Source organism: Siphateles boraxobius, unplaced genomic scaffold (genome assembly GCF_051911475.1).
Source record: "Siphateles boraxobius isolate OS27281-9 unplaced genomic scaffold, OSU_SipBor_1 9, whole genome shotgun sequence".
Taxonomy (NCBI): Eukaryota; Metazoa; Chordata; class Actinopteri; order Cypriniformes; family Leuciscidae; genus Siphateles; species Siphateles boraxobius.
The window spans coordinates 18256525-18282573 of record NW_027509219.1 but is presented as its reverse complement, the minus strand read 5'-3'; the positions used below and the strand labels follow the sequence as shown (position 1 = coordinate 18282573).

Here is a 26049-nt window from a genome sequence, read left to right as displayed (position 1 = left end):
CAGACAGTCATGTAGTGGAAACACTTGGCACATTTGTTCCTTCAGATAATGAGAGTGTGAAAGTGTACTTTTTGTGTGATTTAACAAAACAGTATTTTCCTGAATAATGTATGCGCGCTTCAGTTCATGCTGCGAATTTGCCCCTCCCCCTTTAGAGGCGTGCAGCCAATAGCAGACGACAACATCCGGTTTAGATGTCTGAGAGGGAAGTTCAGAAAGATTTTTACAGCATCTGTTGCCGCGAAAATTCCATATTGTGTTTAGTAATCTTATATACAGTTATCTTATATTATTGGAAAATTAAGACAATACATGTAGGTCAGCCTGAGCAAAATAAGGAAGCCGTGAGAGTGCAGAACTGTCAAACACGACGGCTGAAGTGTTCGCAGACCGTCGTCAAGCTTAACGTTACCCTGCTGATTTTAAAGGTAACATCTGGGTCTACTTTGTTTATTCACATTACAATGAAGCCTTTGGTCTGACGGTATGTGATTTTATCTATGATTGTCAGAAACAGGATGCGCATTTGCGAATCTATGACCTCGCTTTTTGCTCATGAATAATAAGTCACGTGACCTTATAAATATTCATGTCTTTACTCTTTATTGTAATGTTTGTTTGGAGGCGTGTATGTACTCAGACAGAAGTGAAAAGCTTTTTGCGCTGATGTTGGAGTCAGTGAGATTACAGACAAATATGATATAAAATATGTACAATATAAAACCAAGGTAAATAAAAAATGGTAATGGTTCTCTTAACCTTGTAAAATATAGTGTGCTCAGTTAAACATACGGTACTTCCTAAATGTCTTAGCTCTTCAAAATCAAGATAAGTTTCAGTTTGGATTTTGGAAAGTTTGAGGAAGCTCATGACATGTCAGACATAATCATACAAACCCCAGTTATAGTGTAGCCTATGTATTATGTTTGATTATTACATTTATGTTCAGTTATGGTGTGTTGTGTAGCCTACTGGTTTATGTTTATGTTTGTTTATGTCTATGGCATTTTGCTTGGGTCGGAACTGACAGAATGACAATTTCTTTCAGTTTTTTCCAAAACACTGTTTTTGTGCCTTTCGCGGTCATCATGCTAACTACAAACACAGAGGTTTCGAAACTTTCGTCGCTGTGTTTACTCTGTATTTACAATTCTTTGCAAGCTTAACCACTACCTACAACATACTGGAAAATACCTCACTCCCACTAAATGTTTACTCTTTGAATTCTAGCAACCCGGGATCAAATCCATTATGACTAAAAGTTTGCTAAGAGCTGTTTCCTACTAAAGCAAGTTGGTATTTGACTCTGGTAAGCGTATCCTTAGCAGACTGGTATGGTCTTGAATGGCAACATGCCCAGTGCATTATGGGTGTTTTAAGTTTTTCTACTTGTTAAAAGGGAGGACAAAAGCCTTTTTTCACCGTTTTCTCTAGTCATGTAGCACAAAAAGGTTCACTTTCTACTCCATATGTTGCCAAATTTTATTGGAAAGTCCATTTTGGCAGTGATGAAGTACCCCTTGTACCCATTTGTTTATTTAAAGGGATAGTTCACCCAAAAATAAAAATCCTGTCATCATTTACTCACCCTCAAGTTTTTCCAAACCTGCATGACCTTCTTTCTTCTGCCGAACACAAAAGAAGATAAGAATGTTGGTAACCAAACAGTTGATGGACCCCATTGACTTGTATTGACTGTACCCCCCCCCCCCCCCCCATATTATGGAAGTCAATGGGGCCCATCAACGGTGCCCATAATTTGCTCTTGACTGTTGCTTATGTCAGGAGCCAAATTATACATTTGTCATCACTTCTTTACTAAAGCGTTTTTTTTCTATTTGGCATACAGTCAGGATATTAGTATGTGTTGGTACACATCAATGTTGACACTCTCCAGCACATAACATATAGGCCAAACCATTTACACGTGCACAGATTCAGCTAACTCTCTACTAGTATTTTGTGTCTGAATTACACCCATCTTGGCTGTGGCAGTTTATTGGCCAGACGGCTATGTCCCCCGAAGGATTGGTGAAAGCTGTGCGGGGATGACAAGTCAACAAGGAGCGTTTGTTCATAGTTTGGTTTGATGAAAAAAAGGAAAGAAAGGCTAATTATATATTTACATTGTCTTACCAAGGGATTTTTCCAGCAGGGGTGATGGCAAGACATTAAACAACTCCGCCGTTACGAGCAGATCATAAAAACACTCCCTTGTTGTGTTTTTTACAGACCTGTCATTAAGACTAAGAACAACAATTAGACACAAACTCCTGCTCCTGCACACACAAGCTGTTTGAGCGCTTTTTCTACCCAGTTACGCTGTGGTCACGGTGTGAGAACCTCGCCTCCCAGCAGGACACAGATGAGGATATGTCTCCATTGATGGCTTCAGCCTTGTTCCGTTTTGTTTATTTGTCGAAAATACTTCAGTGCTGAGTTAAGAGCGTTCTAGAAGTTTAAAATAAAGTCCATGAAGACTTTATTGCACTACCAATTGCCTTTTTTAACCCCCCACCCCTTTTTCAAACTGGCCGGCTCATGAAATAGAGGCTGATGACAAATTAAGAGACCTCAATTGGGTAACACATTTTCAACTCCCCATTTCATGATTACAACCCCTGTCATCTCAGACTCTGTACAAAAGGCATCATTATTATGGACTTAACTCTCCTACTTTTTTTGGAATGAGAAACACACTTTTGAAGTTGCATGGTCCAAATATGTAGATCTGGTGGCCGTTCAAGGAATTGTTCATCCCCCAAAAGCATTTATTTGTGTGTCTCTGCAGACTTCAGAGGATGGCTGCTGTTTCGGAGACAGATGTGCAGTTCTGGATGGCTAGAGCAGTGAGCTGGGGCGAGGCTACATCATGTTCCGCCCTTCTGGACACAAGCAGACACCTTGATTATCTGAGGAGTTTTCTCCAGCAGGTTCTTCTGGGGTTGCAGCAAATGGTATGAAAAATTTCACAACACACAACTTCACAAGCAGGACTTTTTTCTGGAATTTTGTGGAACATTTTACATAGTCCTCAGCTGTTCTGTTAGGATCCAGTAAAGAAATGTTGATCTAATGTTGTTCTGCACAACAGTATTCTTCACCAGGAGATTTGTAGCATTCGAGTTTACACTATCTACAGAATGGTCATCTAGTTGTCCAATAACAGACTAATTGATTTGTGAGGTCCACTATTTTATGATTTTTAAATAATTTGTTTTAATACAAGGTAAGACAGTAAGATTTGTATGACAGTAAGTCTCCAAAACATAATACATTTTACAATTGTATTAATTTAAATTATAATTTTATATTTGCATTTATAGAATTCTTGTCAACATTTCTACGGTCCTCAAAACATCATAAATGTAAAATAAAAAAATGTAAAAAAATGGATGTATACAATTTAAGCGTATCTAAATGTATATTTATTTATTTTTTTACACCTTTTTTCTCTGAAGTGTTCTTAAATTTGCAAGAATAGCTAGAAACTATACATGTAATGAAACTATACATCTCTGATTACTGCATTACTAAAACATTACTGATTGGTTTCATTTTTTTTTTTAGCAAACTAGCAAACAAGATTAAATCATCAGAAGTCACAAACAATTGCCACTGAAAACCAAATACTTAAATTTGCATTAAAAATAAAGGCATGAAAATACATTTACATAATCCACTCGCATGAAACTCTCACAACGGCCCTGGACGAGTGGGCCATACTTGAGTACTGTAATATTTTTTAACTGAGGTGCTTTAAAAAAAGAGAAATTAAGAGATCCAACTTTGAGAGATTTTGAGCATGATGACAGCATATTATGCTTTAATGTGCTAAAAGTAACACTGTAACTAAGAACTAAGAAATGGAGTTGATTTTAAAAATGATAAGTTTTGCACATTGCACGAGTTCATAGAATCTCCTTAAATATCAAGGTCATAGTGCTTTAACTAACTCTTTTAGCACCCCTAACAGAAGCCGCTCTGTGCGAATGAAGGCTGGACATTGGCACAGCGGCGGTGATGATTTAGTGGGCTAATAGCCACTCAGGGACTGCCAGCGTTAACCTAATGTATCCCTGCATCAAGTGTTGCAATTTTGGACAGGGTATCATGGGTTAGCGCGACTCTGTGAAGGACCAGTGTTAAGAAAAATGTTGCCTCACACTGACTCTCCTCACCTTGAAAGAAGCTCTTTATTCAACCTGCAGCGGCCTTTCGCTCCAGCAGATCTCCCGTTGGTTTTGCGCATCATGCCGTTTGGTGCCTGGCATGTCAGAAAAGAAAACTAAATCTTGCAGGCTTTCTTATTTCAACTTACAATGGCTGCCCTGCCAAAATGCAATCACACCTTCCGTTTCCATCAGGCTCAACATGCGTCAGCTCCTCTGACAGCATTCAGCAACGTGAAGGGATCGGGATTTCTTAATTGGCACTAAACCTTTATTCCCGGCAGAGCCTCGTAAAACGGCCCGAATGAAGCGGATCTGAACGGCAGTGCTTGGATGAGTTAAGGACGTGGCTCACGCCTGAGGATGAAAAATGTCTCGTTTATATCAATTTCCTCATTTGCATTCCATCAGAACCGGTTTTCCCACTCCCTGCTTGGGACTGCTGGAAAGGGGAGGATTCACGGTCCCGTAAACGGTTTTCTTCCTAAGCCTGGCACAGTTGGGTGCCCACTGGCGATGCGCCCGTGCTCAAGGGGAGACATTCCATGTTTGAGTGAACACATTCCATAATTGCTGACTTGTGAATGTGTATATAAGACTTTTTGCCCTTAAAATCCCATGAGAAAGCATCTCTGGGATAGTACATGCAATTACAAATTTGCTTTGTCATGGTCAAATGTATGGTCATTTCAAGCTGTTTTTCAAGAGTTTACATTGGAGGAGCATAATTAGTCAGATTTTATATTGTGATGTGGTATAGTGAGTTTATTAAAAAGCAGCATATTTTATTTGATCTATTTTTAGATATACTTGAAAATTCTCAAATTGTATTAATTCAAATTTAATCAAAATGTTTAAATGGTGTTTGGGGACCCAAGGTGGCTCCAAAATGTTTCCTGGGAATTTGCAGAAATTTGCAAAATAATTTTTTTATTTTTAGTTTTTTTGTAATTTTATGGTTGTTAAAGCTGTAAGACAGATTTGAAACAATATTAGGTTTGAAAAGGCATTAAATAATTTAATTAATTAGGTTGTATATAACATTTAAAGTGGGGGTAAAATGATAGATTGTCAAAATATTTCCTAGATAATATTTTAATAATTTGTTTTGGCTTCATTACAATAAAAATACAAAAAACAATTATTTAATTTTGCTAACAACACATTTTTTTATATCATGCTTTCTTTCACATACAAAATGTTTTTTTACACATGAAAATGTAGAGCTGCCATTACATTTTAGGATCATCCCATTAGTGGGACCTTGACATAAAACAAAATCCTCCATTAGATGTTATAAATGCAAATGGCAGTTGTAGAGCTACAATAATTATTTTAGTATGTGCTCTGTATTTGCATTCATTATTTTTTTGGCTGCCACAAGGTCTTTTTCTTTTTGTCAGACTTGACGTGTTAAAGTTCCACAGGAATGGTGTCATTCTCTTCATGGGTGCACTGAAATCGTTTAGCATCCAACAATGTATGTGCCTATGGAATGTAAAAAGGCTCAGATCCTTTGTGTGGCTTCCAGTGTACAGTAAATTGGCAAGGCACATCTTGAACTGATGCAAAAAGCTGTGATCCTCAACATGCCTTTGCATTAGCACGCTGGTTTTCATTAATTACGTAACTGACTTTAAAGAAATGATCAGTGACTCTTTCTGTCTGTCTTTGTGGGAATTGCTTATTAAAAGACCATCAAAAGTTTTTTTTTTGGCTCAAATAGTTCTTTGGGAAATGCTGATTAATTTTTTTCATATTAGCTAATTGTTCATACTTTTGATGTCGGCTAACTTGGCAAGTGGCAGAACTTCATTGTGCACTTAAACTGTCAGTATTACTTTTTAAAAAAAAAATTTGACCACAGCTCATGAGTTGAGACAGTATCTGGTCTTGATTTCAATTTTGATGACGAACATTCTAAGCAATATAGTTTCTGACATGAGCTCATTTGTTCCTGCTGAGTTCCTCTCTGCAACCATCAGTTCTTCCTTGATGTACCAAAAAACAAAATGGGCCTTTAAAATGACAAAAAAAAAAAACAATAAAGTGATTGGCTATTGTGGCAAGAGAGGCATCTATTTTAGAGTATATGTGACCCTGTATCACAAAACCAGTCACAAGTAGCACGGGTATATTTGTGGCAATAGCCAACAATGGCTTTTATATGGGTCAAAATTATCGCTTTTTCTTTTATGACAAAAATCATTAGGACATTAAGTAAAGATTATGTTCCATGAAGATATTTAGTAAATTTCCTACCGTAAATATATAAAACATTTATTTTTGTAAGTGAATGCAGAACAAGCGCGAACATAAATGGTCAACTTTACAGGAGATTTTCTCAATGTTTCAGTTTTTTGCACCTTCAGATTCCATACATCAAACCATACATCAACACTGTAAACCCTAACGCTCAAAATAATTAATTGATTTGAGTAGGAGAAACTATCAAATTAACTTTTATGAGAATTTAGCACTTTCTTTTTCTTTCAAGTTCACAAAATGGATATATTTTAAGTAAACTGAACTGTTTCATTGTTTTGAGTTTTATGAAATTAATATCTTTTAATTTAGCAAACTTAAGTTTAACTGAAACTGCTGGGATGTCTATTTCCCAGCATGCTATGCCGATGGCACTCGAAAGGGAGAGTAAATGCTAAAATTAAGTGTAATATAATGTTTATCTCATTATATTAGGTATATCTTATCTCTCCATCAGGTGTGTTTTATATCCGACCAGCCACCTGACTTGAATTATGTATGATCTGTATTCATGGTGTTGGAGCACCATGGAAACACCAGACTGTTTCTGATTCATTCACAGATGCCAACTTTCACACTATACAAAATATGACTCAAATTTCATTGATATAAAGGGTGTGTCATTAACATAATCTATGAGATGAGTACTGTATATTTGGAAAGATGAGGTGTTAAAATACAAATAAAGTACAAACAAATTTTCAACTGAGCATACATGCTTTTGCACATTGAGCTTTAATGCTAATGCAAGGGATGAAAGTTTGAATCTTGCTTGTAACGTTTTTCAATATTGTTCAACCCCATTATTTCACAGTTTCTTTATACTATACAATTGAAAAAGCCGACAAACTATTTGTATTATTAATACTAGGTATGCAATGTGAAAGGCTGTATTGCAGTTTATTTTTCATGATTCCAATGCAGGTTTTTGCTATTAATGTCTGAGGTGTGTGTGTGTTTACTGTATAACAGAGCTCCACTAGTGAGGCCATGGAGATGTTTCCTTTTGTGGGCCAGTTCCTGGGAAGACTTTGTTGGAACCCATGTGTTATTGCGGATGGTAAATTTATGACTCTTCTACACTTGGGGGTGTGTTTCCCATTTGAGACCAAGAAATGTGTCTGCATGGTTTGGGTATTTATACTAATTTTCCAATGAAACCTGTAGTGGCCTGCTGGGCATTTGTTCTGTTATTTGGCTTTCTTTCATTACCTCATTACTCCTCTTGTCTCATCACTATTTCCTTTCCCTGAAATTTCTTATCAGATTATGTGTTCTTCACATGCAGTCTTAAAAATGACTTGAACAATTTTAAAGATCTTTCACTGTACTTTTTACCCCGTTATATAGTTAAAAATGATATTATGAATTTGATTTAAAGTTGTATATATATTTATTATAAATTGATATTATAAGCATAACAATTTGAGTGAAAAGTTGCATTGAAAAATGTCTAGGTTTAAATGAGATATTTCATCTTAGTTTAGTCTACATTGTGCCTGGTTATAAATGCATTAATGCATGCATGCATTTTCATGGGTTTCCCATTAGATGAATAATGTGTCTATTTTCACATCTTATGAATGGCATTTTGTCCTGTGGTCTTGTTTATGTATGCTCAGAGAGAAGCCAGAGACTCCTGCTGCGGTGTTTGAGCTGTCTGTACAGCGCTGAGCCACTGAACGCTGTTGAACGAAAAGCCAACACTTGGATCAAGGTAAAGCCAACAACATTTCACCCCTTAAGGTTAATAAATCGCCAAAGATGTTTAACAAATTGATATCCTTACAGACACAATTGAAAATGTGGAATATATTGGTTGTTTAATTTAGAGTGTGAAGATGAAAGAAAAAATGAATTAAGAAATCAAATTTTCCTTGATCTCTTGACATAAGAGGTCATTGTGCTATAAAAAAAATCCTGTACAATTCAGAACTGAAAATTTTCTCATTGGGCCGAAAACAAAGCGTGTTTTTACAAAGTTCCATATTGCGTCAGTAAGTCACTGTTCATTTGTTCGCTTCATTTTACTGTGGATTCATTTTTAAAGAATTTTCATAGAAACAAAACAAAAGATGATGCAGTGCTGACTACATTGGATCCGACATTAATGTCACAACTCACAAGAAAAAACTATGTTTTTACCTTGTCACTATTGCTTTGTCTGTTGCAGATGGTTTAATATGTACTCGCTTTACTATCACTTTTCTGAAAATGATGAACGACAAATATAAGAACGACAGTGTGACAAGCGATGGTACATTCATAATTCGTCTACACGAAACATACATGGTGTGCCGATTAATTAATCTAATTGCACACCAAATTTTGCTGAGAAATTACCCCAAAAAGATAATTTCATTATTGATAAAGTCATTCTTGTGTTAAATGATATCTGTGGCAACAGGTATTTAAACTTTATTTGCCTCTACCAACTTATAAAGCTTATGTAATATGCATAAATGTTTCACAGGTGACAAATGTTTAAATTATGTAACTAAATAAACACCTTTCTGAAGTGTCTTTGTTCCAACATGTAATAAACTACAAGACTACCTCACAAATGCATAAGGAATTGATATAAATAAAAATGGTTTATTGCCAAGCTGTTGCAGACTGGAGTATCCTTGGTATTTGAGGTGTAGGTTTGTTGTCTTCTGATCCGGGATCAGACTCAAACATGTATGGCTAAACATGCAGTTAGAATGTTCCTAAAATTCCAGATATTGGGACAAAAATACCCCTGTATGAATATTTTGTCTTATATTTATATCATATGATATAATTAAGCAATATCATATGAGCAACGAATGCAATATCACACGAGTGCGGTTTTTGTGCCGAATAGCACGAGCGAAAATGTGATATTGATTTTATCCAACAGTTTAATAAATAAAAAGTTAACATTGTGTTGTTTTAGACTCAATATTGTATGTTTTTGCTAAATTTTGCCAATGAAAATATAACACACAAAAGTGTCTCTTTTTTTAACAAATCCTCGTTTTGAACGAATCGGGTGCCAATTATTCAATGGCCCATTCATAAAGAGTGACATTTACTCAATTCCTGAATTTGAGCCATCAAAACAAATTGAATGAATGAGTGAGTTAAATACTCTGTCATAAAGACATTTTCTGCCACCTACTGGCAGTTTTACTTTCTTAAAAAAATAATATTTTATATTCCATATTAATAAAAAACCCATTAAAGTGATAGTTTACCCAAAAATTAAAATTCTTTCATCATTTACTCTACCTCATGGCGTTTTACTTTTACCTATATTACTTTTTAAATTTTTTTGTGGAGCATAAGATATTTTTATGAATGTTGACTTCCATTTTAAAAATACTGAGACATTTCTCAAATCATCTTTTTTATGTTTCACAGAAGAAAGAAAGTCATACAGGTTTGAAACTATATTAGGGTGAGTAAATGATGACAGAATTGTAATTTTTAGGTGGACTATCCTTTTAATAGCCATTTAAAACCCATTAATCTCACGCAATTATTTAATTTTAATTGCAGTGTAAATGCATTCATGCCACATCTGAGCTGCAATTAACGGTCTGTAAATATATCTAAATACCAATGCAGGTGCAGCTTCTGAAAAACAAATTGCCGTTGTAGTCTAAAGGTTTATGTGTAATAAATTCTATTTTGAATCAAATTAAATATTTCTTTCTAAAGCTGCTTTTTTAAGCTTTTCTCATTTAACACAATAATGACTTTATCAATAATTAAATAATCTTTTAGGGGTAATTTCTCTGCCAAATTTGGTGTGCAATTAAATAAATGTATTGGCACATCATGCAATTAATTAAATAAAAAATGTAATCGCCTGACAGCCCTAATTATTTAATTAAAATTGTCATTAAAAATTAGATTAGATTAAATTAGAGTTTAAAAGTACATGCTTTGAAGGTTTAAGCCCTTTTTTGTTTGTAATATACCTTATAAATCTCATACTCTTTCAGACCCCAACAGTTTTCAATCTGCTAAAAGTTTTTTAGAAATTCTCAATGTACACTTTTATATTTGAATAGATGTAATCAGGGTTGGGAGAGTGGGGTGATGAAAAAGAACTAAAATAATTGTACACTTTCAACCTTTTTACAGAGTCCACACAGATGGTTTACCATAAGCAATACAGAACCCCTCGCGTTTTGTGTGTGCATTCGTTTGATTATTTTTTTCATCTAATAAAACATAGCGCTAATTAAAGCAGGGCTTTTAAAGTAAACTTTAAATTTGCCAGATGTTTTTTGACCTATACGAAGGGAAGTGGAGTCAGAGGGAGGTGTGGGTTCTCTGTCAGGGGTTGAGACACGGTATTCAATCTTACATTATTTATTTGCTTAGCTAACAATCCCTAGTGCAGCAGCAGTGTGTGTACGTATGGTTTGTTCGAAAAAGATACAGGACAAAAAACAGTGAGATTAGGACTATTTGTTTGAGGAAGTTACAAATTATAGGCGCTTGAGCATTTACTTAGATGAAACATGGGAAGAGGAATACATTCTGTATTGTTTCCAGTGACTGTCCTACAAAAGGTCCAGAAAGTCGCTGTTTTTCACACTTTTCTTTTGGTATAGAGGTCAGTTTATTGTCAAAATTACACCATGATACCATGGTAATCTCATGCTTTTCCAGACATTTGGAGTACCATTCGCATAGGTGAAGATTATTTAAATAATTATGAGGCACATTCATTTAAAAAAAGAAAAAAAGAACGATTGTGCATGGATAAATCATTTATAGCAAATACTGAAATATTCCATTAAAAAAAAAAAAGATTTGTCAATTTTGATTTCATGGTGACTTTAAGGGACATACCCTGTAGTTGTAACGTTTGTTCAGGTTTGAGTCAGGAAGTGTGCCACTTTGTGTTCTCCGTTTAATAGCAGATCACTTTCTCTTTTGTTCTGTTTTGCTGAAATAGAATTACTGTCCAATGTTGTCAGTCTCTTTCTTGTTGTGTTTTAGTAAATTGATTTGGTTTGAGTTGATTTCCTGGGGGTCAATCTTCTCCTCCCAGTCTGACGTCTTGCCTCTTCCAAGCCGTTGATCTCTTATTTTACCATTCTCGTGTTTGTTGCGGTCCTAATGGACCGTGTGTTTTTCCGTTTATCCCCATTCGTTGTTTGTTCCGAGCGCTGTTTGCTGTCACTGTCAACATTTGAAGACTCATCCATTAGAGAAAGCCTTCATGTCGATCAGCATGGGTTACAATGTGTGGTCCATCTGGGATGATTCCAGCTGACTCCCCAGAGCCTCAACAGCGGTGATGGCCTGTGTTCCTTTAGTCACTCATCATGAATAAACAAATGGTCCTGTCATTCACAAAGCCATCTTGGTCGTGTTCTTCGTGTGGGTGGTTTAGCCCAGAAGAAGAATCACCATGCTTCCACTAGAGCCACGGATTGACATTTTAAAGGGCCTGTTGCCCATTCTACTGTGAGCCTTTGCTCTGGAGCGCCAGCCTGACTCGCTCTCTCCACATCACAGAGACCAGACCATGCCTGATGGCCTCTCCGCTCCTTCAGGGCTCCTGGGGGTCTGGAGCAGTCTTTAGGGAGCCTTGTGTGGTCTCTTTAAGTACAATCACCACTGCGCATTCGAGAACTATTTTAGGCTGAGCCCATCTTTACTATTTCTGTCACTTTGTCTTTTGATGTGCCTGTATTTTTCTGTTTTTTTAAACCCCCTAACCATAAGGATTAAATTTTGTCAGGAAACTTACCCCTGCCCCAACATGAAGATTTTTTTAGCCCTCATATTAATGCATTCAAAATCTGCTTATAACTTGTAAAACTGAGCCATAACTGAATGCAAAATTTGTTTGAACGTTACTGTTATGACCAAGTTATTACTATATGTACCCCTTTTAATCAATAAAACATTTTAGAAATTCTTTGAAATGTAAAATTTTACGTGAACTAGAGAAAAAATTGTATGCAAGACAAAATATCTATTTCGTCAATATTCAAGAGAAATGCAATGTGCATATATAAGATATATAGATATATAAGAACATATAATAAGACCATATATTCTGAGAATTACAAGTTTTACCTCTTTGAAATCAATGGATATAATTACATTTCTTTGAACTTATAACTCACGACTCAAACACAGTCCAAATTTTAATAAAACTCACATATTAATTTTCTAACATAACGACTTCAACATTTCTGTGAAATGTTTTCAAACTAAATATATACATTTAACTTGCAACAACTTGCATCAAAACTTGCAAACATGAACACTTTAAGAGTGCCCTAGCAACTACATAGCAACCACCCAGAACAAGCAATTGTTTAATAATGTATTTAGTTAGCTTGTTTCTTTGAAGATCTTTAGGCTTAGAGTCATGTGATGCCTTGATCAGAAAACACCCGAGAAAGGTGAATATGTGCTCCTCTCAAACATTCTGTTTTCTTTTTTTTTTTCATTTTAGGAATAATGTACAAGTTGTTTTGATTTAGCCTGGGCATCCATGTGGTTTAGTACTGTCTAAATTACCACTTTGAAGGCCAAATAAAAAAAAAACTCCACACAAAACAAAGAAAAAACATCATGACAGATGCCATCTTCCTCCACCTCAAGGTAGAGAAAAAAACTAGAGAATATAAAAGGTCTGCGTTTCATTGGCCTGTGCTATAGCCGCAGCCCAGCTTAGAGTTAAGTGTGATCTGCAGTGTGTTTGTGCTGTTCAGATGGTAGTAATTGAGCCTCTTTGGGTCTGTGGAGGACATCTTAGCATACTGTAAACCTAAAGAAACCACATGGCCCCACCACAAGCAGACATGTTTTCTGTCTAGGCTTAAACCCCTTGAGCCGCAGGGATCACTGGTGATCCCGAATTTTACATTAAAAAAAATTTTGCATTGTTTTTGAGCTGCTTTATCTCTCTATTAGTAATTGCTAGAGCACTTCTGAGTATTTCACAGTAAACTGTCAAGTGTTAGCTTTTAAATGATACCTTGGTTTTGTGTGTAGTCAGAAGGACTCCTTAGCAACAACCATTTTATTATGGGTATGTGATTTTGCACTCGATTGCCAAAAGGGGGGCGACTGGTAAGGGGTTAAACCCTGTGCTTTCATAAACAGACGGGCCTTGCCACCAGTTCCATTGTCTTTTCCCCTTTTTTTATTTGCATGCAACATGGAGATGTATTTATAATGAGCAAATAGTTTTCACATTATAGACAAAGCAAAATAATTCAAAGTTATTGATGTTTCATGGTGTGTGATAAAATTTTCCCAATAAAATCTGTCGTCTGCATTTTTACGTTCTGTGTCTGTTCTGGACAGAATATGTTGTGTCATCTGATCTCGGAGCAGGAGGGCAGTGTATCTCATGCTACAGTAAAACATGCTGGATCAAGCCCGAAGCGATACCACTCAGAGGCTCTTCAGAAGGTTTGGGAATCACTGTTCACAGACTTGGCATATTAGTTCACAATGACATGGGTGGTGTGATGGGTAATAAGGCTAAACGTTTTCTCTTTTTCCGTCTATTGATGATTTTCGATTGAATCTATTTTCTTTCCCCCAATCAGAATAACTGTTGTTTCTAGTAAACAGCCACTAATGCCAAATAGGTTGAAAATGTGTAATCTAGAAGTAAAATACTGTGAAAAGCTTAAATTGTTTAAATAATGCATAGCATTATAATAAAGCATTATTAACTAAATTAACACCAGGCACATTAATATTGAATAATTTATGTTGAAATAAGGATTTGACCAATCAAATATTAAACCATAATAAACAGCAATATTTACATATATATATATATATATAAGTGTTTAGACAAACTTAATCTCAATAGAATTGAACTTCATCAGTAAAAAATGTAAGTTTGAATATGTTTCTATGATTTGTTTTCATTATAACTCCAATTTTAATAAAAAAAACTTTTAGTTTGAATGAATGAGGTATATATATATATATATATATATATATATATAGTAAAAACATTTAGTATGAATGAATATATATATATATATTCCTTCATACTAAATGTTTTTTTTAATTAAAATTGGAGTTATAATGAAAACAAATCATAGAAACATATTTTCAAACTTACATTTTTTGCTGATGAAGTTCAATTCTATTGAGATTAAGTTTGTCTAAACACTTTCTTAGACACATATTGCATGACAGGAAGGGCTTGTAAAACTAGTCTAGCGATGTGCTGTTTAAAAATGGACTGATAAAATCTTTTTAAAATCATTCACAATGTTCACATTATCATTTTACATCACCGGCAAAATCATAGTGAACACATTGTGAATAGATATATTGCCCTGCCATAGATGTATTTTCCACTTATTCACATGAGAAATTAGTTGTTCATGTTCACGGTTATTATAAACTGAAACCAAAGTTAAAGTTTGTGTTGATTTTTAAATTGCATTTTTATTACATTTGTGAAATTATAGGCAAGCTGTTGTGTCCTGTTGTCACTTTCAGGTGGTGTCATTGATGACAGACGAGGTCATTAAAAGCTGTGACGGCTTGCCAAAAACATCAGCAATGTAATGAACGTTTAATCTCACACTGGATTCGCCTTTAGAGCACCTCTAACAACAGTTATTATTAAAGATCTTCTGTGTATACATACATACTATGTGTATATATATATATGTAATCCACACTAATTTATCACTCTTTGTAGATGTTCAAACAAGAACATTCACACCATGTCTACGGCATGCGCTGCCTTGGTCACATGTCCTCAGATGGCTCCTCTCATTGGAGCTCTGTTGAAGCATTCCATGTTGTGTGGCTCTTCCTGTCTGAATCAAGAGTTTATTAAGGAAGTCAGTGAGGCCTTGATCAGGTAAGTATCATTGCACTGAAACACTGTAATGCAGCATTTAATGACAACACACAGATGATGTCCACTCTTGACCCGTGTATGTTTTTCCTGTCTTTCTTTCTTACACAGTAAGAGGCTTGTGTTGGAGGATGAGGCTGTAGTGACCCTGTGGTGTCTTAGTCCCACCTGTCTGGAGGGGGCAGCAGTGAGCTTACTGGAATCTGTGCTGTCTGACCATGAATCAATGACACAGAGTCTGGACAAACATGTTAACAACTCATTACTGGTACGCTTGATTTCTTCTATATTACCATTAAATGCTGGTATTTTCTTTAGATGGGTCTCAAGTTTGAGTAAAAATGTTTCCCTTTTTGATAACACCAAATGTTGTATAGTTGCATTCGTCAACTTAAAAATGGCCGAACAGATATATCAGCACCTTACAACAACAGACCATCACCGTGTTTATTAGCAACCAATTCACAATGTTATGTTTGGTGGCAACTAGTACCGCATGTCATAATATTTGCTTCGGTTGCTAATTCATTTGGTGCTGCTGTTGACAGTAAAACTATGGTAGTAAAGAAGGAATTTGATGGTCTGTTGTTCGTATGGTACACAATGTATGAAGATTAACAAACAGACTCAAACAGTGTGACGTGAACCAGGCCCGTGGTCCATACACATCTTTATGAGGCTCTTTCATTCCTACTTAAAGAAACTTAAAATGACTGAAATCAAGACCTTATTTACATGTCTGTCTAAGGACGTCAAACAGTCATCGTGTACACAGCTGATGTTTGAGGTTCGTCGAGGTCTGTTTAGCATCTCATTCTGAGCTGTACAGACAGGTAAAATAAGGCCCAAATGCAACTGCGTTCAATTCGTATTTGTTTGTGCTTCAGAGCATATTAAACTGTGCGGTGTGTTTACGTTGCAGGAACAAGTTGTTTAAACCGCAATCAAAAAGGGGAAACCAGAAATTAGTTTCACATTTCTGTTTTCATCCACCTTCCTCACAGCTGAGCTCCAACAACAATAAACAGCATCTTCCAGCATCCCACTGCCAGAAAGAGGATGTTTTTGCTATTCTGTAATTGACCCTCCCTGAAGTGTTAGGAGAAGGTATGGATGAGTGTTTGGAAAACCCATCTGTTTTCACTAGGGAGAGAAAGCTTCGGCCTTCATAAAAAGTAAAAGCAGACAGCCCTTTCCTACGCCTCTTCTTACTACACATGATCTCTTATGTGAGATTTTAGAGACTTAAAGCAATAGTTTGTCAATTTTCGGTTTTGAAAAGGATTGATAATTTATTCATCCGCCTGTTGTTCCAAACACATATTATTTCCACTGTAAAACACAAAAGGTGAATTTATGAAGAATGTAATGATCACTCTTTTCCATATAATAAAAGCAAAAAACACCATGTATTTTCAGAAAAATGATCATGAAAGTGTAGTAAAAGTGGCCCAAACTACTCGCGCTCTATATTTGAAGTCTTCTGAACTTTCTTCTCCTCCACTGTAGCTCTTGACAGCTCCAGTCCCAATTAAATATAGAAAGTCATACAGGTTTGGAACAACATGATAAAACAGGGTGAGTAAATTATTTCATAATCTTAACTTTGGGGTAAACTCTCCCTTTAAGGAGAAATGCTTTTTTTGAGGCTGCCAAAGGGTTAGGTGATAATGCAAAGCCTGCAGGTTTGATCCTAGACCACAAGGCACCTGTGAATTTGTACCGTTGAAAAGTGGGGTTTTATTATGATTTTTAAATGTTTTTGAAAGAAGTCTTTTATGCTCAGCAGGGCTACATTTATTTAATCAAAATACAGTAAAGCAATGGAAAGTGATGCATATTTTTTTTCAGGATTCTTGGATGGATAGAAAGTTCAAAAGAACAGCATTTATTTGAAATAGAAACATTTTGTAAAAGTATTCATTTTCTGACCCCTAACTTTTTAACAGTAGTGTATGACGATTGTCTGATGACTGGTGTCTGAATCGCTTATTTATGAAGATCAGGTGAGGAATTAAATGGTGTTGTATATCAACATTTCGGCTCCAGGTGCATCTGAATTATTGTGCGAAAAATTGCTTGTGATTGCAGCCATACAGTTTCATTCATTGGTTTTATGACTTTGGCTTTGAGTTGGTGAATTCTTCTTAATGTGATCTTTCTCTTTCTTGTTTCTATTGCTCTGTCTTCTGTTTCTGAGACGGGATCATACCATTTAATATTTGTTGCCTAAATGCGTCTCTTTTTATTGGAGCAGCAAATTGGCGGCTTTTGGCAAGCGTTGAATAGCTGGGGTTACGGGAATGTCTGAGATGCTTTGGGGTTTGGGGGGTGGTGTGTGAGGATCGTGTGTGTGTGTGTGTGCGTGCAGAGGGGAGATGAGGGTGCCTGTAGGCTGGGTGTGGCAGATGTTTTAATGGTCCCAAATGAAGGAGAGAATAATGAGGCTTCTCCCTGTGGCCTACACACACACACACAAAACACATGCGCAAACAGAGACAAATGTTCTGAGGATCAAAGACCGCAGGGGCACATGTGGGCTCTCTGGAGCACTGATGTTTTGGGTCTGGGTGAAATGTTTTTATGGCATTCTTTGCCCATATGAACTATGGGTATATTAATGAAACCTGTTCTATTAAAATATGAGCATGTACATTTACGTGCTGCACCAGACACGCATGTACAGCTGCTTCGATGTCATTTTTTTTTTTACTCTCTTTCACATGTATTTAAAACAGATGATATTTGCTGTGTAATAAAGCAATGTGCATTTTGTTGGTAAGAAACTTGGCTGTTAAACTTTACAGCAGTGAATTATGGGAGATGATTTGTGGGAGATGCCAACGGGTTCTCATTATTATTGCAGTATTGCCTCCTGGTGGTTGAGAGAGTAGATGACAATCAGACAGTGTTCCTAATGCACTGCAATGTTCTTCTTTCCCCACCAGCCTCAAGCTTCAGCCCATTACTGCCACATCTTTCTCACAGTCAGCGAGATTTACAGGTGAATATTGGCTTGTATTATTTTTTTTAGACCTACGCAAACAAAATGATTTAAAAAAGACACCATTTATACTGTATATAATATATAATATATTAAGTGATTATATAATATACACAGTAGCGGCCAAAATTGATGTCCGGAGGGGATATTTGTTTTTAATAACCGTACAAATGTGATTAAACCATCAAAATATGAGGAAAATATTTTATATATCTTAAATATGAAGGAAGAACAAAACACTAAACTTGGTTATGATATTTATCTTACAAAATTATTTGGCAAAAAAGGCAAACTGCTACAGGTTTTATTTTACTATTTAAACCCGAAAAAAAGCTCACAGGAAAACGCATTAATTGACTACAACATATTCAGTTATTAATATTTTGTTAGTTCTATCAATTATTATTTTAGTACTGGCCAATAATATTATTTTTATTATTGACATTTTTCTGATTTAGGCTGCTTTTGGAAGCTTTCAAAGAATACTAAACTGTTACCCATATCTTATTATGTTTTGATGCTTTCTCGATCAAAGCATATATTAGAGCTTAAGTGTGAATGCTGTTTTGTTTTTAAACAAAAAATGTACTGTGTTTGTGTGTGTGTGCAGGAATGTGCTGACAGAGATTGATGAGAACCTGGCCCTGAGAGCCCTCGTACAGGTTTTCACTGCCTGCTTCCTCCAGAGACTGACCGGTCAGAAACCTCAGGTACAAGCTGACTTCATGAATGTGAATGTGTCGTTTCTCTGGCACTAGCAGCACCAAACTGAATCACACACAAAAAAAAGATTGTTTCCAAAAATACAAAATCCCACAGAGGCCATAAACAAAAGAAAACAACGCAGAGAAATAACAATGCATGGCCTCTGTGGAGATTCATGTGATTGACATGTCTGTTTGGTGCCACTAGTGGCTCTCAAACGGCACAAAAGAGACATTTCAAAGTTCGACTTGTTGTGATATCTGTGTGCATATATGATTTGTAGGATCGTCTACCACTCAGTGCCTTCTTCCCAAACGTGACGCCCAGTTTACTGTCTCCTTTACTGACAGCACCGTCAGGTACAGCATCACATACGATCTCTGAGAAAGCTCTTCTGATGATATAGAGCATCAACAGTTTATAGCACATACGGGAGAGAGTGGGGTAAGCTGTGCCAAATAAGTTGGTTATTTTAGGGTGTATAATGCTAAATAAAGCTTTAAGTAAATAAAAATTAATTTTCAAAATCTCTCTTTAGGGGTAAACTAAGTTTAATTGTTATATATAAATTGTTTAGATTTTTTATATATGAATAAAATAAAACGTGTGTATACAGAACCAACAAAATGTGCAGCAAAAATGCTTTGAATGTGTTATATTCACATTTTCTGAGAATTATTTTTATTTTTTCCAGAACATCTGGCACACTTTACCCCACAGCTATCGTTTTGGGGAAAAGACTTAATTATAAATGTTATCATTATAAAGATTTTTATATTTGATTTATTGACCTTTTCAATATGTCAGATGTATTACAAGGAAAACAAAATAACATAAAAAAGCATAAATACTAGAGGATTGTACAATAAGACTTCCTTGTTAAAAGTTTTCATTAAAAAATAAATGGCTGATCCTTAACCTGAAAATAACCTGATTTTATGAATTGGACACTACCGTTCAAAAGATTAAAAAAAAAAAAGTAACGTAATATTTTAATTTAGCAAGGATGCTAAAACATCAAAAGTGACAGTAAAGTCATCATCGTGTTACAAAACATTTATATTTCAAATAAATGCTGTTCTTTGGAGCTTTCAATTCATCAAAGAATCCTGAATCACAGTTTCCATAAATATATTATGCAGCACAACTGTTTACAACACTGAATAATAATAATAATAATTATAATAATAATAATAATAAATGTTTCTTGAGCTCCAAATCAGCATATTAAATTAATTTGACTAATTAATTGAAGACTGGAGTAATGACTGCTGAAAATTCAGCTTTGCCAGTACAGGAATAAAGGACATTTTATATGTTCATTTTATATTTTCAAATAGAAAACATTTTAAATTGTAATAATATTTTACAAAATTACTCTTTACTATTTTTTTAAAATAAAATCAGTCTTGGTGTGCACAAGAGACTACTTTCAATTTTTTTTAAAAATCTTACTGATCCAAACTTTTAAACAGTCGAGCATATTTGTAGACCTTGCAGATCAGTTTGTGTTGACACAAAATTAATTTACTTCCCATATAAATTACTTTAATTTGCTTTAAATGGGTTCTTACCATGAAAATAAATCACTTTTCCCACATGCATATCAGTCATAGAATTATGACACAATTATGACAGAAATTGTGAATGTTTCCTAGAATAAGGGCAGCCACAGCCACACAGTACAGTCTAATTATATCAGATCGCTAGCAAATTACAAGACACACTAAATATCTTTCTTTTACTCATATACCACCCAAAACGATAACCTCATCAACTGACTGAACATGACTAAAATATCGGGTTTGTCTCAGTGAGTGGCTTGAGCTTGATTTGAATCCTTCATCTTAAACCTCCACCATCTGAAAGTGTCCAAAGCCTGGCCTTATCTCCCTCCCTCCATCAGAGCAGTCCCAAACAAACCGGCTCCTTCCTCCTGTACCCACCCTGCCCGTTTCAGGTCCTCTGATATCTATCTCTGGCTCGGCTCCCTAAGGACCCTGGGCTCTGCAGCGCCTCCTGAACTCCAGAGGATGTCCTCACAATGCCACCTATTCTATATCCAGCACAACAGAAGAATAGCTGCCGCCGAGGGTCTCTTTTAGGATTATTTGTTTGCGCTGGTTCAATTGTCAGTGTACGTGGGAATGATTGACATGAAGGGGGCCTTCGTCTAAGGATAGGTCATTATTCTTGACTGTGGCATGGCTTTAAAGGGACAGTTCATCCAAAAATGAACATTTTGCCATTATTTACTCACCCTCTTGTTGTTCCAAACCTGACCTTTTCTTCTGCAGAACACAGAGGAATATATTTTGATGAATGTCTGCTTTTTTTTGTCCATATAATGATAGTAAATATACAGTGCTGAATATGTTTTAAGGGGCTAAACAGTTTAACTGAAGTATCACCATATTTCCCCAGTTGATTGATTACATTAAGAATTGCATACATTCTTATATCCACAATTTCTTGTCAACATTTTCACAATTCGCTATGTTTTTAGGAATACAATTTATAAAAGTCAAGGAAATGGTAAATGAACAAACCCCTCTGTAAATCCTCAAGAATATAGATAGGAATAAAGCTGTGACGTTTATAGAAGTTGAGATTTCTGGCTCAGAAATGAATTTCTGCATTTTAATAAATCAGACTTTAAAGATATGTATTGTATTTAAAATCTACATACGCAAATAGATAAAGTGCAATAAAATAAACACTTAAAAGTGTTTTCACTTTTTTCTTCCACTAGTCTGAACCAACATGTTATGAAAAGCCAAATAGCACGAAATCTCAAAACTGACCAGTACATGAAAAAACAATGTCTTAATTGTTTTAATAAGTGTCTTAATAATAATATAGCAGATGGCTATAGTTCCTAAGATTGGTCAAGAACACTTTTAAAGCCTAGCGAAGGGTCAGTTGAAACTATTCGAACAGGAGGTTTATTATCAGAGGGTAAGTTAGGTATCCAGCTCAAAATCAATTTCCAAAGTGTCTGATTTCTGCGTTTGTCATTTCACCCTGTTTCAGAGGTTCCCAGAGAAGCCTGGCTGGATCATCTGAGCTGGAGCAGAAGTTTACTTCAGAGCGTGACAGAGAACGAGGAGGCGGGGGAAGATGTCAGGTGAGATGAGCTTCAAGACACTGCACTTCATTGCTTTCTTATCATCTGCTGTGCTGTTACTTGAGAGATTTCCCACGCAGTAATCCGGTATGTTTCTGGCCAGCTCAGGCTTGACACAGGAGGGTGTTTGGACACAGATGACCAGATATTCAGTGATAGGTTTTCACTTGATGTACACATAGCTGCTCTTCACAAATGCTTGTCCTGGAAAAATACCTAAAAGGTCTATTCACACCAAGAGGAATGTACTGAATGACTTAAAAATGGGTTGCAATACATTAACCCTTTGTGCTACAGACATAACCACCCCTTCAAAGTCCATTTATAATATATGTGCATATATAATATATGCACATAAGTATATAATGTTTTTCATTTAGCCAGACATGCGAGTAGACTTATTGACGCCAATTCTTTTCACATTTGGTGTAAGTAACCCTATACAGTGTACACACATACACTACCGTTCAAAAGTTTTGGATCAATAAGGTTGAATATTTTTATTTAGCAAGGATGCATTAAATCAATCAAAAGTGTCAGTAAATCAGAAAGATTTCTATGTAAAAAAAAAAAAAAATCCTGTTCTTTTGAACTTTTTTCTGTCAAAGAATTCTTTGTATCGTTTCTAAAAAGTAAGTAGCAAAACTTTTCAACACTGACGATAATAAGAAATGTTTCTTGAGCAGAAAATCAGCATATTAGAATGATTTCTGGAGGATCACATGACACTGAAGACTGGAGTCAGCTTTTGTTTATCACAGGAATAAATTGCATTTTAAATATAATCAATTCGACTTCTGTGAATATTTCCAAATGAAAAAGCAAACAAATTGTTAAATCAAAGTTCGAAATTCATTGAAATTGACAGCTTAACGTAATTTGTAATATATATAATCACTTTAAACTCTAAACTGTCCATTTCAATGTTCAATAAGAATGAACCTTCTTGATTCTCTATCTCTCTTCATAACACATATGTTACGGTAAATAACTGTTATGTTCTTCCATTGTGTGTTTGGGTGGATGGTGATTTTCCAGGGCGTATGAGTCTGTCTTTGAAGCTTGGTTCCTGCTGGTGCAGTGTGGGTACTGGGTGGATACAGCTGTTGAGCTGCTTGTTCTGGCAGAGCCTGAGAACGCCGAACCGCTGCTGTGGCTCCTGACGTTCTTCCACCACCCCACCAACAGAGGGCACCAGAGGTCCCAACAAACCGTAAGAGATCTAATTATGGCGCTGAAGTCAGTCAACCTTACGTCACAAGTTTAAAAACAGCAAAGTGAAGCAGACTGGAAAATTACTGATGGTTTCCTCCTCTTTGTTTTTAATCCCAGGCAGTGGCCAGAGAAGCCTGGACTCATCTAAGGATCCTGTTTCTCACTCGTCCTCCCCCTCCTAGTCACCTCAGTGCTGTGAAAGAGCTCCTGTCCTCATCTCTTTCAACAAACCTAGTCTTGCATCTGTTTTCAAACTTTGCCATCTTTTCCCATGGACCTGTTAGCATTATCACTGAAATAACTGACAAGGTGAGGTCTTCACTGATTCAGTTTCAGCACATTGTGAAATTACATTTACGTCCACAAATGCCAAGGGTTTACTCATGCGAACACGGTGGCCTATTCAAGACTAGACGAGGGCTCTGCGCAGCCTAATTAAGTTGTCATCAGTGCCTTTATTGATCCTACGCTAGTTCGTGTGGTATGCAGAGAACAACAGAATAAAATAGGCTGTTGGGTTTACAACACATTTAAAATCAGAAGTGTTTCAGTCTCTCACACACACACGCATGCATGCGCTCACGCACGCACGCACGCACGCACGCACACACACACACACTATATACCCCAACTGCTTGAATGCTGAGAGTAGCTCTTTTATGGCAAGGTTAGGTCTCAATTTTGTTTACATACAGGGATAATTCACCTAAAGTTATAATACAAAAATGTGATATTTTGAATATTCATGCAGGTGTTTCCCATACAACGACAGTTCATAGTGACCATGGGCTGTCAAACTCTGAATCTGACAAACAGATAAATCATAAAATAAATCATAAAAGTAGTTAATCTGATTTGTGCTTTATATTCCAAGTCTTCTTAAATCATGATATATGTTCAGTCATAATTTACTTTTTATCTTATAATTTCAATCTAATAACATTGTCATACTTTCAACTTTTTATGTCAGTTATGACTACCGGTAATTAAAAATGTTTGTCATAATTTTAAGTTTTAATGTCATAATTTTAACTTGTGCCAAAATTATGACTTTTTATCTCACTGTTTTCCCTTTTAATCTCATATTTTTTTTACTTTTTATCTCATAATTTATGGCTTAGTATCTCCTAATTTCAACTTTTTATGTCATAATTATGTTTATTTCTTATGTGGTGGAACATTTCTGCTTCTGTCATACAGGTACTCTTTTCTCCGTTGTCTCCGCTGGTAAAACACGATAATAAGTGTTCTCCATTGTCTAGTTTTCACTCCTTGCATCACCGAACTACACTACGCTACTAGCATATCTAGAGGCAGCAGCCAATGAGTGTGAGGATTCTCTGACGATTAGTAAAACTCTCAAAAATACAATGAGGGTGTGAGCTGCACCATACATATTGAAACGCTTTTTATAAAAAGTTTTTTATACAAAAAAAAAAGTTTTTAATATAAAAGAATTATCGATAATCTCAATCAAATCGGCACCAAACTAGTGAATACACCTCTATTTTTTTTTTCTGTGTTACATTGGAAAATGAACAGCATATGGGCTTTGCAACATGGAAATAGATAATGATTATTACACGCACTTAATTTCTGTGGACCAGTGGAAATTGTGAGGGCTAATTACCCAAATGTGTGTGTTTTTTGATGCTGGCAGGTGCTGACTGAGGCCGCTGTGAGGCGCAGGGCACTGTGGATCCTCGCTTCGATACGCTGCAGACTAAACAGTGCTGCCTCGCGGGACGACAGAGTTCATTCCAGGCTGAGGACGCTTCAAGACGCCCTCCTCCAAACCTAAGAACCTCACATAAAAACTCCTAGCTTCGAGCGCTTTCTGAAACTATTTATTAGGACAAGGAATCCTGGTGTGGCTCAGTTACGCATCAAAATGCTGGGTGGGACGATATGGCATTTATAGAAGAGAAGCCCAGCTGCCGTTTTTAACTTTAAAAGCTGTGGGTGTTCTCCCCCTAAACCCAAGAGGGGCCTCCGCACTTGATGTATTGAGCCAAATAAAAGGAACACATGTATTTCTATCTGTGTTTAGATGACATCAAACGTGAATCTGAGAAAGTAAATTTCCACCGATGTGACTGCTGTCAGATCTGCGGTTGTATTTCGTGAGTGTTTGGACTCTTTGTTGTTTGACTGCGGAGCTCCGTCTAGCTAACACGCTGTTTGTCTTCGCTCACTGTCCTCCCACACACTCTTTTGACAGGGGAGCATGCCGGAGTCCTTCTCACCACATGATCACTCACATCTGCACGTGTGTGTGTGTCTGTGTGTGTGTGTGTGTGAATCCCAGGGAAGGGCCTCCTGAATAGTTTAGTCTCTGTACTTTACTCTCTAGACTCCATCATCACTAGTACTTCTCCGTGGGTCTCCGTCTCCCTGTAGGACCATTTCCTCTGAGCGTTTTCCCTATTCAACCCTCTGCAAGCATGTGTTTATCGCTCAAAACTGGGTCATACTGAATTTAAACTATAAGAATATCACTAATGTATTTCATTTGAAATGCTGTTAAAGTAGATCAATTGTCACATTTAATACTAGTATAACTGCAACCAGTTGAATATTCATTGAACAAATAAAAGGTTATTATACGAGACCACAATTCTAACAAAATATTCAGTGTAAAATGTGTCAAGTCGGCCACAGAAACGTCCCTGAATGTGTGAGGTGTTGTAAAAACACTAACAGTGAGGATAAGGTG

At 36.1% G+C, this 26049-nt stretch overlaps 1 protein-coding gene across 1 annotated transcript; it reads left to right on the top strand.

Moving 5' to 3' along the window:
* Positions 1-161: 161 nt before the first annotated feature.
* fancc (FA complementation group C) lies at positions 162-25961 on the top strand. Its single transcript, XM_077223275.1, has 15 exons — positions 162-428; positions 2792-2957; positions 7410-7497; positions 8060-8154; positions 13752-13859; positions 14916-14980; positions 15121-15285; positions 15394-15550; positions 18231-18286; positions 18897-18996; positions 19275-19350; positions 22025-22118; positions 23157-23331; positions 23451-23642; positions 24994-25961. The coding sequence occupies exons 2-15, from the start codon at positions 2802-2804 to the stop codon at positions 25132-25134; spliced, it is 1668 nt and encodes a 555-aa protein (XP_077079390.1). The 5' UTR covers positions 162-428; positions 2792-2801; the 3' UTR covers positions 25135-25961.
* Positions 25962-26049: the final 88 nt, after the last annotated feature.